This window comes from Pyxicephalus adspersus, chromosome 7 (assembly GCF_032062135.1).
Source record: "Pyxicephalus adspersus chromosome 7, UCB_Pads_2.0, whole genome shotgun sequence".
NCBI lineage: Eukaryota > Metazoa > Chordata > Amphibia > Anura > Pyxicephalidae > Pyxicephalus > Pyxicephalus adspersus.
This window is the reverse complement of record NC_092864.1, coordinates 14,667,133-14,688,410: the sequence shown is the minus strand read 5'-3', so window position 1 is coordinate 14,688,410 and position 21,278 is coordinate 14,667,133. Positions and strand designations below refer to the sequence as shown.

General features: G+C 42.1%; 2 protein-coding genes across 7 annotated transcripts in view; one reads left to right on the top strand and one right to left on the bottom strand.

Annotated features, from left to right (window-relative positions):
* TNRC6A (trinucleotide repeat containing adaptor 6A) overlaps window positions 1–938 on the top strand; it is a 55,743-nt gene extending 54,805 nt beyond the window's left edge. For all 4 annotated transcript variants that reach the window (XM_072417563.1, XM_072417564.1, XM_072417565.1 and 1 more), the window contains one exon: window positions 105–938. In XM_072417563.1, coding sequence (XP_072273664.1) covers window positions 105–471 — 367 coding nt within the window. In that variant the 3' untranslated portion in view covers window positions 472–938. The remainder of the gene's footprint in view (window positions 1–104) is intronic.
* Window positions 939–10,053: 9,115 nt separating this feature from the next.
* LOC140335150 (uncharacterized) overlaps window positions 10,054–21,278 on the bottom strand; it is a 35,030-nt gene continuing 23,805 nt past the window's right edge. Inside the window, exons 6-10 of one of the 3 annotated variants that reach the window (XM_072417566.1) lie at window positions 20,728–20,887; window positions 19,567–19,758; window positions 16,520–16,750; window positions 11,351–11,492; window positions 10,054–10,559 (exon numbers count right to left, since the gene is read on the bottom strand). In XM_072417566.1, the coding sequence (XP_072273667.1) occupies window positions 10,485–10,559; window positions 11,351–11,492; window positions 16,520–16,750; window positions 19,567–19,758; window positions 20,728–20,887 (800 nt within the window). In that variant the 3' untranslated portion in view covers window positions 10,054–10,484. Of the gene's footprint in view, window positions 10,560–11,350; window positions 11,493–16,505; window positions 16,751–19,566; window positions 19,759–20,727; window positions 20,888–21,278 lie in introns of those variants that run through there. The other 2 variants (XM_072417568.1, XM_072417569.1) reach the window with 2 other exon arrangements.

Sequence of the window (21,278 nt, the reverse complement as noted above, 5' to 3'; positions counted from 1 at the left end):
TTGCCTCCTCAAGAAAAAGACTTGATATATTAACCATCCACTTTATATCAATCATAGCAGACTAAGTTTTCACACCAATTCTTCTGGTTCTTGTCTCCCAACAGGTGTGTTTTAGGAAACACTACTATCCTTGCCGAGTTTGCCAGCGAAGAGGAGATAAGTCGTTTCTTTGCACAAGGCCAGTCCATGACCCCTTCCTCTGGCTGGCAGTCCCTGGGCTCCGGACATACCCGGCTAGGATCCTTGGATAGCCCTCATAGCATCTCGACCCGCGGAGATATCAATCACTGGAACAGCCCAGGAGCTTCTGGCTCTAGCTCTGGAGACCTTCATGGCACTTCTCTCTGGGGCACCCCAAATTATTCCACAAGCCTGTGGGGAGCCCCGGCCAGCGATGGCAGAGGTCTGAGCAGCCCGTCGCCTGTCAGCGCTTTCCTCCCTGTCGATCACTTAAACGGAGAGCCCATGTAGCCTAGTCACCCATGACCTCAGATGATTGTTAATAATCAGCCCCCTGGCTGGACTCTCGGTGAAAACCTCTGCAGGGCTTATCTGCAGCCAGCTCTTCTGCACACTTCCCACTTTTTATTTCTTTTTGTTTTAGCCCAAAACATATCAGTTTTAAATACTTGAATCATGCAGGCCAATATTATAATGTGAAATAGAGGAAAGTAAAGAAAAAAAATCTATATTTACACTTCCACATTAGTGCTATTCATAATAGAACTGCGTACAATGAGCTGTTCCTTCGTTTTTAAATTCCAGTTTATTATGTCCTTTCTCTGGGTTTGTACTTCCAAGCTAGTAACCCCATTTCCCCCCGTCCCTACGTTTGCCTAGGTTGCACTGAAAAAGTGCGTCAAACACTTATATTATTTTACAGCTCAAGTGTAACTGTTTACTTTAGCGTGTTCTTCAAAAAAAAAAAAAAAAAACAATAGACTGGCTCTCAGGAATAATATGTATACTACGATAGGTGACCCCTTAATCCCCAGTAAGAATAAAAAAGATCACTATATAATGCAAGTGGCACGAACTGTGCTAATTCTCAAAGACTCTGCCAAAAAAAATCCCCCCTTTTAAAAGCTTTCTAAAGCCAAGTTTTGTCAGCTTTTTACTTTACATGCTGTGTCTTTTTAGCGAGTAGTCTGAAGATTTGCCGATAATGACTTAGTTGATTTTTCTTTTTACTTTAATTAAGTGGCTCAGTGTCTTCACTTTGTGACAGTGTTTTATTCATGTTCTATGCTACGTCCGTCTGTTTTTTTTTTTTTTTTTTTCCCTTAAGCTGATTATTTAGTAACTATGCACATTTATGCACATTGTAACCGAGTACTGGGCTGATTGTGTTGTAAAAAGAAGAAAAAAAGAAAAAAAAAAGTGTTTATGTTTAGAAGTGAATGATTGCAAATACTTAATAACAAAGGAACAAGTTACATTATAATTTTTTTGTTTATTTGCCATAAATGGTATTCTGCTTGTTTGGTCAAAGAATTCAAAAACTGAACAAGGGTAAAAATGTGTAAAATCTGACCTGTAATCCTTCCAATCGCACATTCTTGGGAGGAGCAGGAGTTACCAGCAATTTCTCTCCTGTCTTACTCCCCAAACTTCTTTTGTTTTTGTTTTTTTGTTTTTTTTGATGTTGTGTCCTATTTTCCCCCTTTTCTATGGGGAGTTACAGCAACTACTGCTCCTGGTTTGTCCCCACATTAAAAGCCAGTAAACCCAAAGTTCTGTACTTTTCCAGCAAAAGCTTCAGTTACAGTTCCTCGCCGGCGCCTCCGCTGGGGAGCTCTGGTAATAGAAGCCGCGGTCCACTGTATTGCCTTGCTTTTGATTGATTCAGGCTTCGGTCTGTAGAGCATTGAGACCTTGCATTTGATTGGCCTGGACTTAGGTCTGTGGAGCAATTGTATGACACCTTGTATTTGATTGGCTCAGGCTTCAGTCTGTATATCGTATGAAATCTTGTATTTGATTGGCCTGGACTTATGTCTTTAGGGCACTATTGAAACTCTAGGATAAGAATTTTGCTTTAATCCTGGAGGCATGCTGGTGGTGCTTGGGGAAGGGGAGGTGTACAGGTTTTATGTAGCTAAAGGAATTCCATTGAAAGAATGAAGGCTGGTGTGGCCGATCTCTCCTAAAAAATCACCTGACTGTCATCCTGACCTGACAGCTTTGTTACCTCCACGCACTGACATGGAGCAAGCATGCAGATGATGAAGCATGGCAGCAGTGTAACTGGCTGATCTGCATGCTTGGTTCAGGAGGTACCGGAGCCAGGGACAGCCAGGCAACTAATTTATTTATTTTAGGAAGTCCGCCATGGCAACCTCCATTATCACTCTTGGTACGGGTTTTCTTTAAATCAGAAATGCCTTTTCAGTTATGTAAAAGAGCTGAATGTCGTTCACAGGTTTATCGGTAAAGTTTTATTCCTTCAAAGCCCAATTGTAATGACATTTCCTGCATTGCTGCTCTGCATGCGGTCATTTCGGGCAGAATCAAAGCTGACTGCTGGTTTCTTCACAAGAGCTGCTAATAGGACGCTGGGGGGACCCCAGGTTCATATTGTTACCCTGATATATCTAATAATTAAATCCCAGAGCTTTTACTTCTCACATGCTTGTGAATGCCTCAAGCAGCTCATTTACATATTTGAACCTTGTGCAAGGCCTTGCTGCCCCGATGGGGCGTTGTGTTGTTTTAGGGTCATCTTGTGTAGGGAATAAGGTAAAAGGAAGTGTTGCATGCAGTAAATTCCTAAGATCTCTTTTCCTTCACTTTTCTGTCTGTAAGCTGTGGTCCTCCATAAGTTGGCCATACACGGGGGAGTCTGATCACTGAGGGTGATGGGTGCCTCTTTTTAACTTTTGCAGATTTGGTGCAATTTTTTTTTTTTTTATTAAAGACTTGGTATTTTTAAGCTATATGTAGGTATATTCTGTGCTTCATCAGCAAAAATGAGTTAAATAGAGTGGAGGAAGCCATTTTTAGTTTGGGCAATGGCAGCCTCTAGCAAGTGGTTTAGGTTAGGGATGGGGAGGAGATGGCGGCACTTCTGTGCGCAGTGCATGTACAATGCCTATTCAGTACATTGCTTTACTGTGGATTCAGCCATTACGTCCATCAGCAGTGACATCACCAAGAATGCAGTATGAGGTCACCGACGTCCCCTTATGAGATTGTGATCTCCCGTGTGTTCATGTTTACAGGAACAAACCCAAATCGCCTTATCGTTACAAGCTAAGAACTTCCTGAAATGGGTCTAGATTGTCCCGTAGCATCGATAATCGGCTCATTCAGAACGCTAAACAGATAGATCTGCGGTAACCCCCCAACAACAAATCAGATTTCATTTTAATGAAGTCTTCTCCATGAACACGAATTGTTGGTTGCTGCGCCCTGCACATTGCTGTTTATTTCTGAATATGCCGCTCATTGGGCGTTCTGCCTGTCAGTGCAATCTCTTCTATCTGTTCTCTTATGTCCGTCATATTGTTGTTTAGGTTTTATTAGATGTGGTCTGATATCTGTCAGGGAACTGCTTTGTTTTAATCATATTGAAGGACTTCTGTATTTTATTGCTTTGGTGGAGGCTCCACATTGTGCTTTATAAATTCAGTGATGAGTGTTTGTATATTCATAAAATTCCATATAAGACCTCTGCCACCTTTTGCTTCTGCTACAGCAATGTGGGTAGAGAAGTTCATGTGACCTGAACCTGTGCCCAAAGTAAAGCCAATCAGATGAACCAGTCACCAGTATTGTGGCCTCTCTGCGTCTAACCTTTTCCCCTTTACTGCCTTACCATGCCTTGTGCTGCTGTGTGAAGGTGTCCATCTTGGTAGAGCCAGGGTTTTGCTTCATCAGCAGCCTCCTAATAACATTACCAGATCTCGTTCCAAGGCTTTTGGAGGCAGCAGCATCTTAAGCTCTGTACACACATTAGCTGATTTATCGCCCATGATGAACAGACCTGCTTGTACAGTCTGCTGTGGCAATCGGAAACGACCAATGTGCACAACTTTGAAGGAGAGCACAGTGGGGCGCTGCTCACTCCTCCCCTCTTCCAGTGCAGTGTACACAGAGCTAGTGTCATTGGAAACTTCCGCAAAACCTGGCTTCCGGCGACAATCATCTGACGTCTGTTCCGGGCTTTACATCTCACACTACAGATAAGAGCCACCGGAGTGCCCAGCCCACCTTAATATAACTAAAAGTGCACCATATTTTTTATTTGAGACAAAATGTTTTGCTACATAGCAACAATTATTATTTCTAGAACATAACTTTACAGTTTTTAGTTGAGATCCGCCTTGATGCCAGTGTTGATGCAGTGCACTTCAGGTGCATCCTGCTTTGCTTCAGGTCACTCAGTTCATTAACCCGCAGGTGACCTCCTAAGCTGCATCAGTCTGCTTCAAGCTGCTTTTTCGTTCTCTTTTTATAGAGAGAAGCAGTTCTGACAAAGCCCACCAACAAAGTTACTTATTGTGGCAGGATGAACCCGTTCATAACCTCCTTACATTGGCTCTACGAAGAGGCATGGAGCTCAGCTAGTGGATGAGCCCTAAAAACACCCTTCTGAGATTCTCTAAACCCATCCCAGTCGTCAGAAATGGAGGCAGTGCCCTGGCCACCTCCACCGCAGCACTACAGCTACTCTTCAGAGCCTGGTTTGGTCATCGTTGTTTTATAAGCCGTGGTAAGAAAGACGAATATCGAGGGCCAGCTAGTTCTGTGATCTTCGTGCATTCTGTTGGTGTCCATTTCCTGTTGTAACATCCAGGCTACCTACCTGCCGACGTGCTTGGAAATTTTGCTTCTATGCAAACAGTTTGTTATTCAAGGGACATTACAGCTTGTTTTCACTGAGAACATGCTCACCTCTCGTGTGAAGTTTACTTGAAAGTTCTATTTGATTTGACTTGTTTCATTTCCTCATGATTGTATTAACTATGCCGAATTTTGGTTTCTTCTCTCCTCGTGTATTAAGATCCTTACTAAATAATGTGAGATAAAACCAAGTGCAGGACAAGCCGTCTACAGATTGTATTTTGTTGTTATTCGTCTGAGCTGAGCCACAGATGTGAGAGCCAAAAACTAAAAATTACAATCTTGTAAGCGGGAAGCAAAGTTTGTATATGCAACCATCCAACGTTCCCACCAAAGACAGTAGATTGCTCCAAATATTGGTAAGATTTATTCTTATCATGTTCTTATATCTTTATAGTGTAACTCCAGACTTAGTTTAATGGAATATATATTTTCACCTGAACTGTATTAAAAAGCCAAGGCGTTTCCGGGTTGTTTAGGTTTTCCATCGGGGTCTAAAAATGCTGTAGAGAATGTTCTGGAATACAGAGGTAGAATGGTATTGGAATATGAGTTGTTAATGAGGAAGAACTAGAAAATAAGCTTGCTTTAGTCCTTCTTGCAAATTTTCCCTCACTTGAAGGGGAGGGGAAAATCCCAAAGCCCCAGATAGCAATGGGGACCCAATAAGGAGCCTAACCTTTCCCTAATACATTCATATTCATTGCATATTCTTGAATTTGAACATAATAAAGAAACCATCTCACTAAGAGTACTTACCTGCCTTTACCTACATAGCAGAATATGGTGACCAGTTTACAAGCCTCATCTCACCGCCCTGCCTTACGCGTTTTACATTCGTCACAAATCTTAAAAATAAAGCAGGAAGGTTCACTTTAATTTCACGCTGCTTTAATTTTGCCTAGTTTGATATCTAGAGGCCTAGACCAATGTTCAGGTAAACCTCCCCGTGCACCAGAATTTAGGGAAGGCAACCTGAGACCTTCTCTAGGTTATGTGAGCCGACGGGCCAGGCTTGAGCTTAATTCTTAAAAAAATGGCTAAAAGGGACACTTTAAACGCAGCCACTGTCTGTGGGGACAACAGGAGCACAATGAACCCGCCGGTTCTGCCAATTTAGATTGGGGGCCACCAAGCCAGTATATATACCTACAACTTATATTTTATTTGTATATATTATAGCAAACGATTCTAAGGATTAGGTGCATTAACGTTTCTAGCTTAAAACCAAGCTTCTTCCCAAAAGCTGGCGGAGCCCCAATCTATATCGGAGGACCCGGCGTCTTTCTAGTTACACACATTGCCATCAACTCATTGCCTTGATTCTGATTTTGTGTCGATACGATACAAAAATCAACTTGTGGCTTTTAACTGTTTACAAATAGAAATGATTGTACATTTTACTATTTTGTTTTTTTGATTGATGAAGTTTAAGAGATTAATGAATCATGTTTTTTTTTTTTTTTTTTGCTGCTTAGCCTTTGAATAGTTGGTTTGTTTTAATTTTTTTCTTCTCTTTTGTGACTTATTTGGAAGCTATTTTTTAATCTCATTTTACTTTGAATGCAGTCTGACAAATAATGATTCTAAAGCCTAGATCCGATCGGACTGTATTTAGTGGTGTGACGTGTTGAATAATCAGAAGAGAAGTGTAATATTGTATGAGACAAAAACACTTCAGCGTTGGTTCCTGGTATAGAAACAATATAGCCTTAGCTTTTCTGGGAAAAGAGAACCTGTCGCTTGCACATAGGACAGCCGGACTTTTTGTTCTTCAGTATCATGCCTCAGCAATGTTTCTGGGTTCTGGTGAGCTCAAAGCTACACATGGTGTCCACAGAATCTATAGCCCGGTGGTCAAACGGGTCGGATCACCAACTGACCCAGTGGCCAGCTCGGAAGAAACAAAGGGGGACAAATTGGCCGCCTCGTTCTATGTGCAGCCCACAGCATTAGAGGAGTCTGCCAGAACATTTTTCTAACTGTACTATCCTGCACTAAAACTCGTAACTTGAAAAATATATACAGGACACAGCCGCTTGGATTTTACATTTGATATTAACACTTGAGTACTCTTACGGCCTTTTATACCTCAGTTAAAGAACAACCCAGCAGTGACTAAAATAGCATTTTTCTTTCTTTTTTTTCTTTTATTTTCTTATATTTAGCACATTGATGTCCTGCTATTTTTCCCCTGGTGCTCTTACTAGCACAAATGGTGTTTTTTATTTTGTATTGTTGTAGCTAGGCAAATTGGTCTAACGATCTGCCAATTGGGTGCGCTGTGATCCTTGTAAAGGTAATCATTTCAAAGTCAGCCTTCTGTATTTCAATTAAGAACACTTTATCTGTAACTTATTACAATACAGTACTGTAGTAAACGCTGGCCCCGGACTTATTACTGAAAAGGGGGGGGGAAGAGTCTTCTGCTTTGGTATTATAAATACTGTGCATGGCAGAGCTTTCCCCCCTCCAACAATGAAAATGACTAATGGTGTGAGCCGGAGACCTATAATAATTGTATTTCAGGTTTCACTCGCACTTTTATGGGGCCTAATTATGAAAAAGTAACAAAAATAATAAAAAATAACAAAAAAACAAAAAAAAAAACCAAAGCTAGCTTTGTGACACTTCCCAGGTGAAGGTATAAAGTATCTCAATGTTTAGCTGCCCTCCAAACACTTGAATGGAGCGTTTCTTTTTACAGCATCTTATTGTATTGTTCAAATGCTTGAATGCTTCCTGTTATTATTTTTTTGTTTTATGAAGCTTGTTATGTAATAAAGTATGGTTGCTCTTAACTGCTGACTGTCGGGTTTTTTTTATTCTGGCTTAGGGGGGCTTCTATGGGGCTCCTAAGGGGCTCATTGGTGCTAAGAAAACCTGGGGCAAGATAAAGGGTAACCAATTAAATTTTTAGATTATCTCTGACCAGTCACTGCCCTTCTAAACAAAACTTACATTAGAAAGTGAGGTAGGTAACACAGCACATGCTTCAAAGAATTGCAAACAAATCATGCAGTGTGGAGCCCCTCCATATGTTTCACCATGGAATGTGATTGGAGTGCAGTGTTTGAACCAACGGGTCACAATTTGTTGCTGGTACCAGGTTTCACAGGATCTGGTGGGGCTTTGCAGAAATACATTGAAGAAAAAAGGTAGAAAAGGGCACAGCCTTGTATGGTTTTTAAAGACTTAGTTTTTTTTTTTTTTTTTGAAGTATAAAATCGTAAACCATTGGTTTTTGGCTGAACCTCGCTGAGCTGTCACCCTTTTTGGTTGTCACCCTTCCAGGCATCGTTTTACACTGAGATGAGATTCCTCAAATTTTAGAAGCTCTATTAATATGTTATGTTCTTGGCAATATTGTAGCAAAAAAAAAGCTTATCATAAAATATGATTAATACCCACTAGGTGCAATAAGGGCCTGGACAGAAAATGTGGACTGTGTGTGATAAAAACTAATTACCGATTGAGATGTCCTGAACTACAACCATAGAGGTGCATATGGCCCGTCTGACTCTTCTTGCAACCATCCAATCAAAAAATGTATGTCGTTTTGGAGGCTGGATCCCATTCGAAGACCCCTATAATGCACTTAGATTCCTCCACACCAGACTTTCCAATCCGTGTCTTCAAAGCTGGCTTTGTACATTGGGCAGCGGTCATGCTGGAACATGGAAAGGCTTATTCATCCTTCCCACTGTTCTTCTGCTGCATCTCTTTTATCTTCTCTTCGTTGGCTTCCATTTCACCCTAGAATCAAATGCAAGCTCCTGTGCTTTGCATTCAAATCCCTCCGCTTGTCCCACTCACCTTTCTGACCTGATAGAAAAATCTCCCCCAGCCACTCTCTTCGCTACTCCAGTGACTGACTAATCACAAGCACGGCTCCAAGACTTTTCTAGAGCTTCCCCAAATTTCTGGAATAGTCTTCTTCATCCTATTCAGCTTGCTCCTACTTTCTGCTCATTTAAAAGAGCGTTCAAAACCCATCTTTTCAAACTTGCCTACCCGGCTTCTATCTTATAAAACTCAACACTACTTCCCACCACTCCATACCCCCATCCTATTGTGTGCTGCCTCCCCACCTCATAGATTGTAAGCTCTTTGCAGGGTCCTCTCCTCCTCCTGTGTTACTGTCTGTATCAGTCTGTCATTTGCATCCCCTATTTATTGTACACCGCTGCATAATATGTTGGTGCTATATAAATCATGTTTTATAATAATAAAAAGGGATTCACCAAACTGTGACTGTAAGATTGGTTTACAATTTTCTAAAATGTGTAGACTGTGACCTTACCAGTGCCCATCACAGGAAATACCAAAAGCATTGAGGGTTGCCCATGTCCTTCTGATTATATAGTAGATCTGATGGTCGGGGTCCATAAACTTGGCTATATATGTTTGGAGGCTGCTGGCATTGATGATGCTAAAAATGCCTGGACCAGGTCCTCTGGTATCCAAGATGATGCCAAAGTGCCCTGCAGATTTTTAAATTGGCATTGCAAAAACTACAAATGGATGAATGGAGAATAAGACCCAGGCAGTCAAACTGATATATCAAGCTTATGGATTACACAGGGAGAACATGGCTCTCCCTGTGTAACAATTGGAGCTCAATGATAGCCAGATGCCATGTTTTGTTCATAGTGGTGTTGCCGCACCTGCAGGACTGAGCAGTCAATTGACAACTCTGTCCTGCACAGTGCAGGAAACGGTTAGGTGATGCCGAAGAAGTTCTCACCCATCTGAAACATGGTGCCCTCATTGGCCGCTTTACTTTCTGTATTCCTGTCCCAAAAATAGGTGGTTGTGTTCTTGGTCCCGTTTTATACTCCTTTGGAGAACTGTCCCAGCCAGGCACCTAGTGAGCTCTGGCAGCTTTTCTTTGCATATAGCTCTGATGAGCTCCTGAGGGTTTGGGAGAACTAATATCAGAAGTTTAATAGACCTGTCGCCATTACTAAAACTCGGACCATGGTTTTTCTTAATTTTCAAGATTAAAGAAACCTGAACATGCTCCTTCTATATTTGACGTAATGACAATTCTGTAGCCAAAAAGACTTCATTATTGGGACAGGGTCCCCCCCCGCCTCCTCCTGTGTCACTATCTGTATTCATCTATCATTTGCAACCCCTTTTTGTACAGTGCTGTGTTATATGTTGGAGCTAAATAATCCTGTTTAATAAAAGTAATAATCAGAGTTACCTTAATTGTTTTATCTATTGCAAGGATGTTCAAGACAGAAGTGTGTGAAATCACTGTATGGTCATGACATGATACACCAGTCTGTAACAGTCATTATGGGTGTTTGAGCAATCACATGATGGACACCACAATAAGTGCTACATGAAGAACGTAATTCATTTAGTGTTTCTTCTCCCCCACTTGTGAGTTCCAGTATTGTCTGTACAGTTCTGGATTTTGTACAGTCTGTTGCTATGACCCCATTTTTTTTCACAGTATTTGTTCTTCTGGGTCCTTGTTCCCAGCATTGTTGCAATGTCTAGGTAACGTTGCAGGGTTGGCACAGTGTGAGGACGGTGGTAAGGCTGTGCGGGATATGTGCACAGTCATTGCGTCCTTGGTGGATGTTCTCACGAGCCCTTGTAGAAAACTCATCCCGGCCACAGGACTATGCGGTCCAACTTCGCTCTGTGTTGACCAGCTCCATACCTTCGAAATAAGAGTGGGGTCTGCGGGCATGAAACTGAAAAAAAAACAAAAAAACATGTAAGTCTTGCTGCCATCATTAGCAGTTATACAGAGTGAGTTTGCCCCTATATAAGGAAAAAGAGTGCTCTGTGTCATTTGTAAATTTCATTTTCAGCTATTGAGCTCTATAAACAACTTTTACAGCTAGAAATCAGAAAAATAAAGCTTAGAGCTCCCCTTGCTGGTAGAAAAAAAAGATGTCTGCAAATTATTTTGCACTAATTACCCCCACGTATAAATAACATATTTGTATCTTGTATTTTAGTCCTGGTATAATAATGAAAGACACTAATTTTTTAAACCTGCACTTTGTCTAATTGGTCAAAGCATTAGGTTTGCTTTATTACACCCCTACAGCCCACCTATTTTTCTTTTGTTCCCTTGCACCTCTGTTTAGTGGTAGGAACCGGAGTAAATTCCCGCTACCTCCACCTATAGGGAAGCCTGTGCTATTGCAAGTGCAATCACCTGTCAGGGGGAGGGCCATTGTTTAGTGCAAGTTGTAACTATAATGAGGACTTTTCATTTACTCCTGGTAGCTAAACTGAGTTTTGCAGTATAGAAGAAAGGTGAGTATACCCTGAAGGGGAGGCCTGTGTTAAAGTAAACCTGCCACCTTACCTGGCCATAGCACAGGTTCTCTTTATTTAAGGAATATTATGGCAATGCTGCATAAGACATGAAATGATTTCCAGTATCAAGATGGGGATTTGTCCAATAGCTGGTGGTTACACTCACAGATCATACAGTAGCTACCAAGCATAACCACTATGTGGCGCCACTCACTGGAGACTGTAGAGACAGCTGGTGCAGGATGGGGAAGGGAGTCCAGTGAATAGGTTCCATCGGCCAGCTGCATACCGACACGTCGCTCGCCTTACCGGAATCAACCATCAGGTCGTTGACGCTGCTGCAGCTCGTCTCCAGTCTGAAACATAGAAAAGACAAACTTGTAGTGCAATATTTTATAACAAAGCCACTTAAATATCAGCAGTCACATACTGCCCCTGGTGGAGGTTTATATTCCTACATGCTAAAACCTGTGTACAAGGCAGAAACGAGTAACAAAAAACCTGCAATATATAAATTAATTTTATTTTATTAAAATACTAAAAGCACCAGGAATGCCACGGATCCACACAAGCTGTCTTACCAATGAACACAGAAATGACTGAATCATCCTCTTCTTGTCTGTAGAAACGCCGGTGAGCTCTATAGAAATACATGGAGTCGGCCGCCATTTATACCACTAATCCCCCAACAGAGATTAGGGGCAATGCTGTTGATCCTCCCATTACCCAAGCTGACACCTGTCTCAGACTTATGGTGTCAATAAAACATCTGAATGCCATTACCTTATACTGATTACTAAATCTGAAAACATACAGTGTGTGCCTAACATAAAAAAATAATCAAAATATTAAGCACAATAAATAGATGACAGATGGTCATTTAAATGCTCCTAATTAAGCAAAATAGCACTTGATTAGATTTACATAAATATTATAAATTGTTCTGTTAAATATAACATTGCATGAGGTTTGTTTGTTCATCATTGTATGCTGCTTCCCCACCTCTTAGATTGTAAGCTCTTCGGGCAGGGTCCTCTCCTCCTCCTGTGTCACTGTCTGTATCTGTCTGTCATTTGCAACCCCTATTTAATGTACAGCGCTGCATAATATGTTGGCGCTATATAAATAAAAGCGTTGGAAATCAGGGCAGGTAACAGGTTAGCATTGTTCTTAGCTCTCTCTAAAGACTACAATACACAGCCACCTCTAATGTTATAGTAAAGGGGAGATGTTCTGTAGATATAACACACTTCCTGTCCTGCAGTCACAATGCTGCGCTTCCATTGTTACTATTTGATTAACCTTTTTCTTATAAAGCACAAACATATAAAGGCGCACTGTACAAAAAAAAGAGGTTGCAGATGACAAATTAAGTACAACCAATGACACAGGAGGAGAAGGGGACCCTGCCCAAAAGAGCTTACAATCTAGGAGGTGGGGGAAGTATCATACAATAGGAGGGGGATATGTAAATATAAAAGTTGCAGTCAGGTTCTTTTTGCTTTGGTTTGAAAGGTGCCATGAATTCTGTAAGTTTAAGTGTGGACTGAAAATCTCCAATTAATAAAAGATTCACACATGTGAATAATGTACACATGATCTAGAAATCCTCTTTATTATTATGGCTCTGAAGATCTAGGTCAGTGTGCAAACAAAAAAAAATCCAACCCCCCCACCTTCCTTCCTATGGAGCTGCACAGCACCAGGGGGGGTAAGGCAGGTTACACGTCCACAAAGACGGGGTCAGAGCACATCGCCGGCTGAGCGCTAATTGATTTGTTGGCTTCTTTCACCCAATCAAAAACTCTTCCTGATTCCATCAGGTCTGTTTAATGAAGCACAGGATGGAAAATCGCAGCAGGGAAATGAGCCTTTAATTAAGCAGCAAAAATCACTGCTATCTATTAAACCGACCTCTGCTGGAGACGCATTGCGGAGGCCACAGACAAAAAGGGGCCACATTGTACAGGAAGAAATTCCCATTCATTGCAAGGTGATATAATTCCATCATATGAGGGGGAATGAAGAGGGGAGTGTTTTTGATTCGGAATAACAGAAAACGTCCTTTTAATAAAAAAAAAATGTAGAGCAGATAACATTTAGGATCTCTTCATATGTGATGGCTACATTGGGCCTGATTTATTAAAGCTCTCCAAGTCTGCAGAGGATACAAATAGCAAAATACTTTGACGAAATCCATTCCAGGTTTGCTGGATCACCCAGCTTCATTGATGAAAGTATATCCTCTCCAGCCCTGGTGAGCTTGAATAAATCAGGCCCATTGTGTGCTACACGTGTTGCCTTCAGCCAGCTCACTCGTTTAACTCAGCAACTCAACGCGATAAACCTAAACCCCTGCACCATGTTAGCAGACACAACATACAACCAAGCTGAGCAAAGCTTCGCAGGGTGTTGTGGTGACGCAGCACAAGTGCATCAACCCCTTTCTCTCAAATTGGATAGTGGTAAAGTCCGGCCCTAAAAAAGTTATACGTATGCTTTTAGGTTATGCCTGTAGCATGAGCATCCCAAGTGACAAAAAGCATTGGTGGTTAAAGACAACATATACATGGGGCGCGGTGTACATTGTGCATAATGGAGGGCAGCATTCACTTTCTCTTATAAAAGACCCCTCCCCCCCTTAAATGTAGCATGAAGTAAGAAAAGATTAGAACCCCCTGTCCAGTTTTTATTGCCGTCTGTGACCCAGCTGAGGAGATTAGTCCTCTATATTTATCACAGAAACTGATAGGTAATTCAAAAATGGTAAAGCAGTCTATAGAATAGCAAAAGATGGGAAATCGTGTAATGAGGACACCTCGTACTCTGTCATTGTTTACTTCACTTCCTATTGTATCCCTGGAACAGGAAGTAAAGAGATATCTCCCCATCAGGCACAAAATGGCCGTTTCACCCTTCTCTACTCTTCTCTAAACCAAGGGGCAAACGTGGCCATACACTTTGTTATTATGAAAGGGATGTGCAATGGGAAACAATTTATTCATCATTGATATCATATCGAATATATCAGTGGTTAGCACTCCGGCCTTTGCAGTGCTAGGTCCCAGCACACTATCTGCATAGAGTTTGCAGGTTCTCCCCGTGTTTGTGTGGGTTTCCTCCGGGTACTCAGGATTCCTCCCACATTCTGAAAGCATGCAGTTAGGGTAGTTGGCTCCCTCCAAACAATGACCTTAGACTGTGGTAATGACATATGACTATGGTAAGGACATTTAATTGTGAGCTCCCTTAAAGGACAACTACTGACATGAGTATGGACTCTGTACAGCGCTGCATAATATGTCAGCACTATATAAATAGTAGTGGCTTACAGGTGTTGAAATAGATAGAAAAATAAGGGAGGATCTGCATTTTATGATCCTTATTATTTGGATGATATTAGTCGCAATAACCGATGTGTGTGTGGCCACGGTGGGATAGCCATCTTGTATTGATGAATTCTTTTGTGATGTGATGTGGTCATTTATGATTGGATTTTCCCAGGGCTGCTCCACATTTCTATGTTTTTTCCCCTCTCACAAAGTGCAAATGACCTGCGGTCGCAGTATCTGTGTATCTGCACTCCCTGGACATGATGATAGCCGCAGTAAATTGCATATTGCATGCGTCCCCGAGTAGAACACCACGTTATCTGTTGTCTGGTGTCAAAGGTTACATGGTGTGCCAGTCTGTTGGGGCTACATGTGTCTGCTCAGTGTGAATCTCTCTGCACATCCATTGATCTGCCCCCTCCCATCCCGCCACATCCCTGTCCTTCGCATCCTCCCTTGCAGGAGTATAACCATGACAACAGCTCCGCCAATCGCAGCCCTGCGTTTCCTGCACGTTACAAATACCTTCACAGCTAAGGTACCGAGGATGCAGTAACCCCCCCAGTGCCGGATTGGTTGCTGATTAAACATTCGCTGCACATCCAGCCACCGCTGAGCGCATGAGCCCAATCACAGACATGCAAATTGCCTATTTGTCTGACTTTTCCTGGCCAAGACATTGCACATTCTGGTTTTCAGAATATAAATGCGGCTGCCCATTAGAGAAAGACGATCTAATCGGAGCAATACATCACCCCAAGGAAAGTTTGTTTTTTATATTTCCATTGTGGGGGCGCAAGTAGCGAGACCTCAATGATTGGGGTGATTGATGGGAAAGCAAGGATTTATTTTCTGCAGCAGCAAAATTCTTCCTGAAATCTGATTGGTTGCTTTGAGTTTACTACCAGGAGATTAAATGTCTATGGAGGCACCTTATCAACAGTCACACCATTGGGATTTTGTACCATTGCCATTACTTTCAAAGTTAGGCCATGGGGGTGGGGGGTGGGGGGGGGGGTGTAAAAATTATAAATGTGTCTATTGGGTATTACACCCCTGCCGCTATTCTAAAAGGGGCAGCACAAGGAAATTAAAAAGAACACTAAGTCCTATCAAGAGGCAATGTCTGCTTATCTGCTCTGCGCTGCCCTCCCTTGGTCACTATTGGAAATGAAGATATCAAATGAAAGAAAAAAAATCAATATAAAAAGAATAAATTGTATTATTGTTAACCTGGTTGGTTTCCTGGAGGTTAACCATCATTTTTAAGATTGCAATTCCTGGTTTATTCTAGGCACTGACTGACAGATCTTTGGTAGATTTACCACACTTATTGAGTTGAATTAAAAACCTGGTTTGACAATTAAAGAGGTAGTATCAGGATACAACTTCAATCCACTTATGGTTAATGGAGTTACACTAATTCTCAAATGTTTCTGTTTGCTTTTATGTGAATGGGACTTTTCAGTTAGGGTAGATGGTGGGGTAATGGGTACCAGGAGGCTCCCTGTGGTTGGCACCCTGTCAGCCATTCGGAGACCCCCATGGCCGCGCTCTCCTAATGAACCAGCAGTTCAAAAATGTACACCTAATAGCAGTGAGTGGTACAGAACTGCTCACTAGTGCCCCATTCATTCCCTATAGGGGGGGGCCAGGGGTGAGATGCCACATGTAGCACCCCAACCATGGATGTGATTTAATGGGTGAGATTTAGCATACCACAGTACCACAACTTCACTTTCCATCTTAACCCTTAATATGTCTTAAAATATACCAAAGTATCTGTTTTGGCTACAACTACTCCCTAAATAAAAGTATCTATGGTTTCTTATCCACAAAAATTAGAAAAAGCGGAACATGGTGTCAGGATCACCTAAGGAAACTACGTATTTGATTAATGTTCTAGAAAAGCTGGTGGAATGGTCAGAACTTTACATTTTTCTGATACGGCAGTACAACTTGGTTTGTAAAATTGTGTATGTGAAGACCTTGTCTAACCCAGTCATCACAAGCTTTTCCCAATCTTCGGTGACTTACATAGTGACCATTACCTGGGAGGGGCCCGAGATGGCTGCTGGGCTGGGTCTGCAGGGGCGTTGCTCCGGGCCCCATCCTGGCACCCACACACACAGCTCCCCAGAGCCTGCAGAGGAAAAACTTCTTCAGAGCTGCTGAAAGCCGGGTTATCCAGAGAGTTGATGGAGGCCGAGGTGGTTAGCCACGTCTGAGAAGGGCACCAGAAATGAGTAGGGACGTCATCCAACCGGCTGAATCTCCTGTAGCTGAGAACAGACAACATGTTATTGCCAAATTAGTAATCTTCTTTGTCCATCCAACAAAAAGCAAAAGGGTGATTTAACCCCCATTAAACGGCCCCATTAAATGCCATCAACAAGCTCATACGTAGGTGTTTCATTGCTGTGTTAGGGCAGTTGGTTCATGACATACGTGACCCTATGGGACAATGCAGCACAATGCCCGGGGTATAGGTTGCAGAGTCACTACTGTTGGGATGCAATGCATTGCAGTTGGCCAGGTGCAGTGACTTTTTTTGCACATGTGTTCCTGCATTACACAAGTTTGTCCCTAAGTCGGCCCTAACCCTTATATCATAATGACATGTCAGAATTACACAGTGCTTAGAGGACTATGCAGCCCACCCAAAGCTGAAGTATGAGGATTTATAGATGATCATGGGTTAAAAAGGAACTGATCGCTGGAAGCTGTGCAAGCTAAAAGTCTTCCTGCAACCCTTACCATGCCTTGTCCAGCACTGTGTCTGTGTTGGGCGCCATCTTGGTAGAGGCAGGGATTTGCTTCCCTATGTCAGAGCCTCCAGCAAAGAGAACAGTGAGCAGCACAGCATTGACATTACAAAATCAGACCCTAAATTTGCTTGGAGGCAGAAGTGCCTGAGATCTCACACTGCGGCTATAAGGTGGAAAATTCCTAGCTTCATCCATAATGGATTAGGGTAATTCTAGGAAGCTTGTTATCTGGGAAAAATGATCGGAACGGCACAATCTTGCACATTGGATGTGTATTTGGATGTCTGAATGATTCATTACCATTAGTTGGTCAGGAGAATAATTGCGAATCAATCTATTTGTGCCATTGTAGCAGCATAACAGCCATGTTGATATACCGAGGTCACCAAAGACAGCCATGCCTTTCCTCCAAGGAGTTAATAATAAGCCCAGAAAATGGTGACAAGCAGCAGCTACAATTATAATTCCTTGTCTGCAGCCTGGAAAGTTCACGCTAAAAAGGGAATTTTTTATGACATTGTAATGTGCAGCTTCCAGAAAGCTTTTAACTACTTGCAGTACCACGGTAACCATAGCAACACGTAGCCTGGACAGGCCCGCTGCTGTCTGCTAATGCATACGGAGGATCCAGAACCACCAGCAGGGGGCGATCAGGGATCAGGAGATTTCCTCCAGCAGGTGACTGGAATACAAAATGCAGCCTGGCCCAGCAAATGGAAAGACTGATGGGTGGGAGATGTCGCTCATAGCAACCGTGGCCCGACAGACACTAGAACAGCTGGTTGCTATGAGTATGACCACACAGCATTCTACAATTTATATTCAAAAATACATTAAGGTGTGCCCAGCTTTCAGGTGCAAGGTCCATGCTGGGCTTTTGCAAGAATTTACCTCTGTAGCATTAAAAAATTGTGCAGCATATATTATTATAATTTTTTAGTTTTTATATAGCGCTGACATATTATGCAGTGCTGTACAAAGTCCATAGTCATGTCACTAGCTGTCCTTCAAAGGGGCTTACAATCTAATGTCTTTATCATAGTCATATGTTATTATTACAGGCTAAGGACAATTTGAGTAGAAGCCAATTAACCTAACTGCATGATTTTGGAATGGAGGAGGAAAATGTAGTACCTGAAGCAAACACGGGGAGAACCTGCAAACTCCATGCAGATAGTGTCCTGGCTGAGATTTGAACTTTGGACCCAGCGCTGCAAAGGCTGCTGCTCATGCAATATAAATTTGCTTTATTTTTAGCTATTTGATTGTTATTTTGAAATCTCATTGGATGCTGCTGAAAACTATTTGTTGTGTAAGCTTTGTAAACTGAGCCCAAACCAGGATTTTGCTGGCTGTTTATATAGCGCCAACATAATATGCAGCCCTGATCACATACCCTCTCCCAGCTTTTAAGATAGCGAACTTTCGAAAGTTTGCTAACATAAAAGCTGGGAGAGGGTATGTGATCAGCGCTGCATATTATGTTGGCGCTATATAAATCCTGTTTATTAATAATAATAATAATAATATTAATAATGGGATATCAAGAGTATAAAAAGGTCAATATATTTAGAAAATCTGCGCTGACTCTCAGGCTGATGTCCACTTTTTTCTCTCCATGATTACTAACCTAAGCATAGCTTTCCAGCTCCCTGCACCCCCTGCCATTCTGTCAAATGGAACCCTGATGAAGGCAAATTCCGAGCTTTCCCTACCCTATAACTGGCCAGTGTTGGAGCGATGCAGCCTTGGGAAGCCAGTGTCCTCTGTGTCCCCTTCTGTGGCCAGATCCCTTCCTCTGACCTTTGCTTCAATAGTGGACTCAGGAGGTCAGAACCCCTATTTATTGTACAGCGCTGCGTAATATGTAGGCGCTATAAAAAACCCTGTTTATTAATAATAATAACCAACGCATGTCGGGAGACACAACAACCTGATACATTCAGGAGAGACAAAAACCGTCAAGAGGCCAATGGTTGCAGTGCTGGACAAGCCAGAAAGATGAGTATACAATGCGAACTATCGCAGGGATCTTCCAGATTAAAACATTTAGAGACATGACAGGGCCCCTTTACATAATGGGGAGAATATAAAAAAAATTGTTTCTAATGATCTAATATCATATATTAGAATTCTTGCATAAGCTCAGTTGTGATTAGTTCATTATAAGCATATAAGGGGAGCTGATAGGAATAAGAAGTATACATCTGTTGGATGTCTTTATTCTGGAATTGTGACCCGGACGAAGCTTTTGCATAGCATGCGCATTCCATCTGACAGATAAAAGGTAATTTGGTTTTTACAAACAATTCTCCATTTCTTTTATTTACCTGCTTTGTGTCTGAGCCACTTTCTGGTGAAGGATTTGTGTCTGGAACCTGCGGACCAGGATGAAAACAGCCGCCGCGGCGCAGATGATGATGCAGAACACGACGGCACAGGCAATGGCGGCAAGGCGGTGATGAGTCATCCGATAATCGCAGGTGGGGCCCATGTACCAAAAATCTCTGCCGACCGGGCACCTAACAAGATAAAGACAGCTAAATCAGAGCCATAAATGATTGACCGGGGGCAGGGGGTGGGTGAACTAATAAAAAGGCCAATTTATTACAGGTTTATAAGATTGGTCCAAATAGAGCTGAAATCTCAGGTATGGCAGAACCATATGACATTTTTGTTTCATGGAGTCCAGTGGGGGGAGCTGGGAACTCAATAGTGGAGATCCCACCGCCAGAGTCTCACAGAGGCAAATAAATCTGATGAAGAATTTACCAAAAGCCAACATTGCAATATCCAGACTAGGTGGACTGAGCCTGACCTTCAGCAGAACTGAAACCCCAAGATAGCAGGGGAATAGGCTATTTTTTCTGATAATGGCACAGTGTTTGTCACAGCTGCACCATGCTATACTACGTGGTCATTTTAGATTTATAGTGGTCTCAGCTCCACCCACTTGCCTTGGAAATGAACAAGGCAGACAGTAGTTTGAGAAGGTTCTTAAAAGAGAACATAAATCTTCAGCCACCACATCTTATTTTGTTTTATACATAACAATGTAAGGTTTTTTTTTTTCTTTACTTTTACTTTTTTTTAAGTGAATTTTGCCTCGTTTCTTTTCAAGGGACAGGAAGTGATGCCAAAATTTTCCAATAATAAGTACAGGGAGGCGGCTTAAAACTTCACACAATGGGCCTGATTTATTAAAGCTCTGGAAAGAGTACACTTTCATCAGTGAAGCTGGATGATCCAGCAAACCTGCAATGGATCTGGTCCAGGATTCAAAATATTTGCTAACAAATAGAAGAAATCCATTCCGGGTTTGCTGGATCATGCAGCTTCACTGATGAAAGTGTATCCTTTCAGCCTTGGAAAGCTCTAACAAATCAGGCCCATTGTTTTTTTTGCTGTTTGTGACTTTTTGTAATAGTGAAGGAAACTTCATATCCATCAATGCACATGATTTATAAAAAGACGATGAGGGTTCTACTCACTGACACGCGGGCTCCTGGCCTTTGCGATGTATGCAGATGCCGTCATTTTGGCAGAAAGTGCTGTGACAAGGTGACAGACAGAAGGCGCTGAGCTTGCGTTGGGGCATACAGCGGAACCCCCGGGGGCACGAGAACCATTCTGTACAGGGCTCAACCATATCTGTGGAATTGAGAAAGGTCAGTGGATAAGAGGCCTACTCCAGAAGACCATAAAAAATGATTGTCCTTTGAAGAAATTGCTCAAAAAAGAATATCTGCCATGTGTTGCAAATTTGCCCCCTGCCCCACTACATTTATCAAAGCAAATGAAATAACAATTAAAGACCAAGTCTGGACAAAGAACTTTTATACATACGCATCTCTCCTTGTTTTATCCCTGCAAAAAAAATACCACCTGATCTACCAGAAATCCAGCGTGCATGTAACTTCCTGTAGTTAGCTGACAACAGATTTCTCTTGCATTGAATTTCCAAGCAGTGTGGTCATTCTAAGTGAGATTGGCGATCTGTATCTCTATCACTGGATAGCTGGCAACTCAAGCATTATTGTTC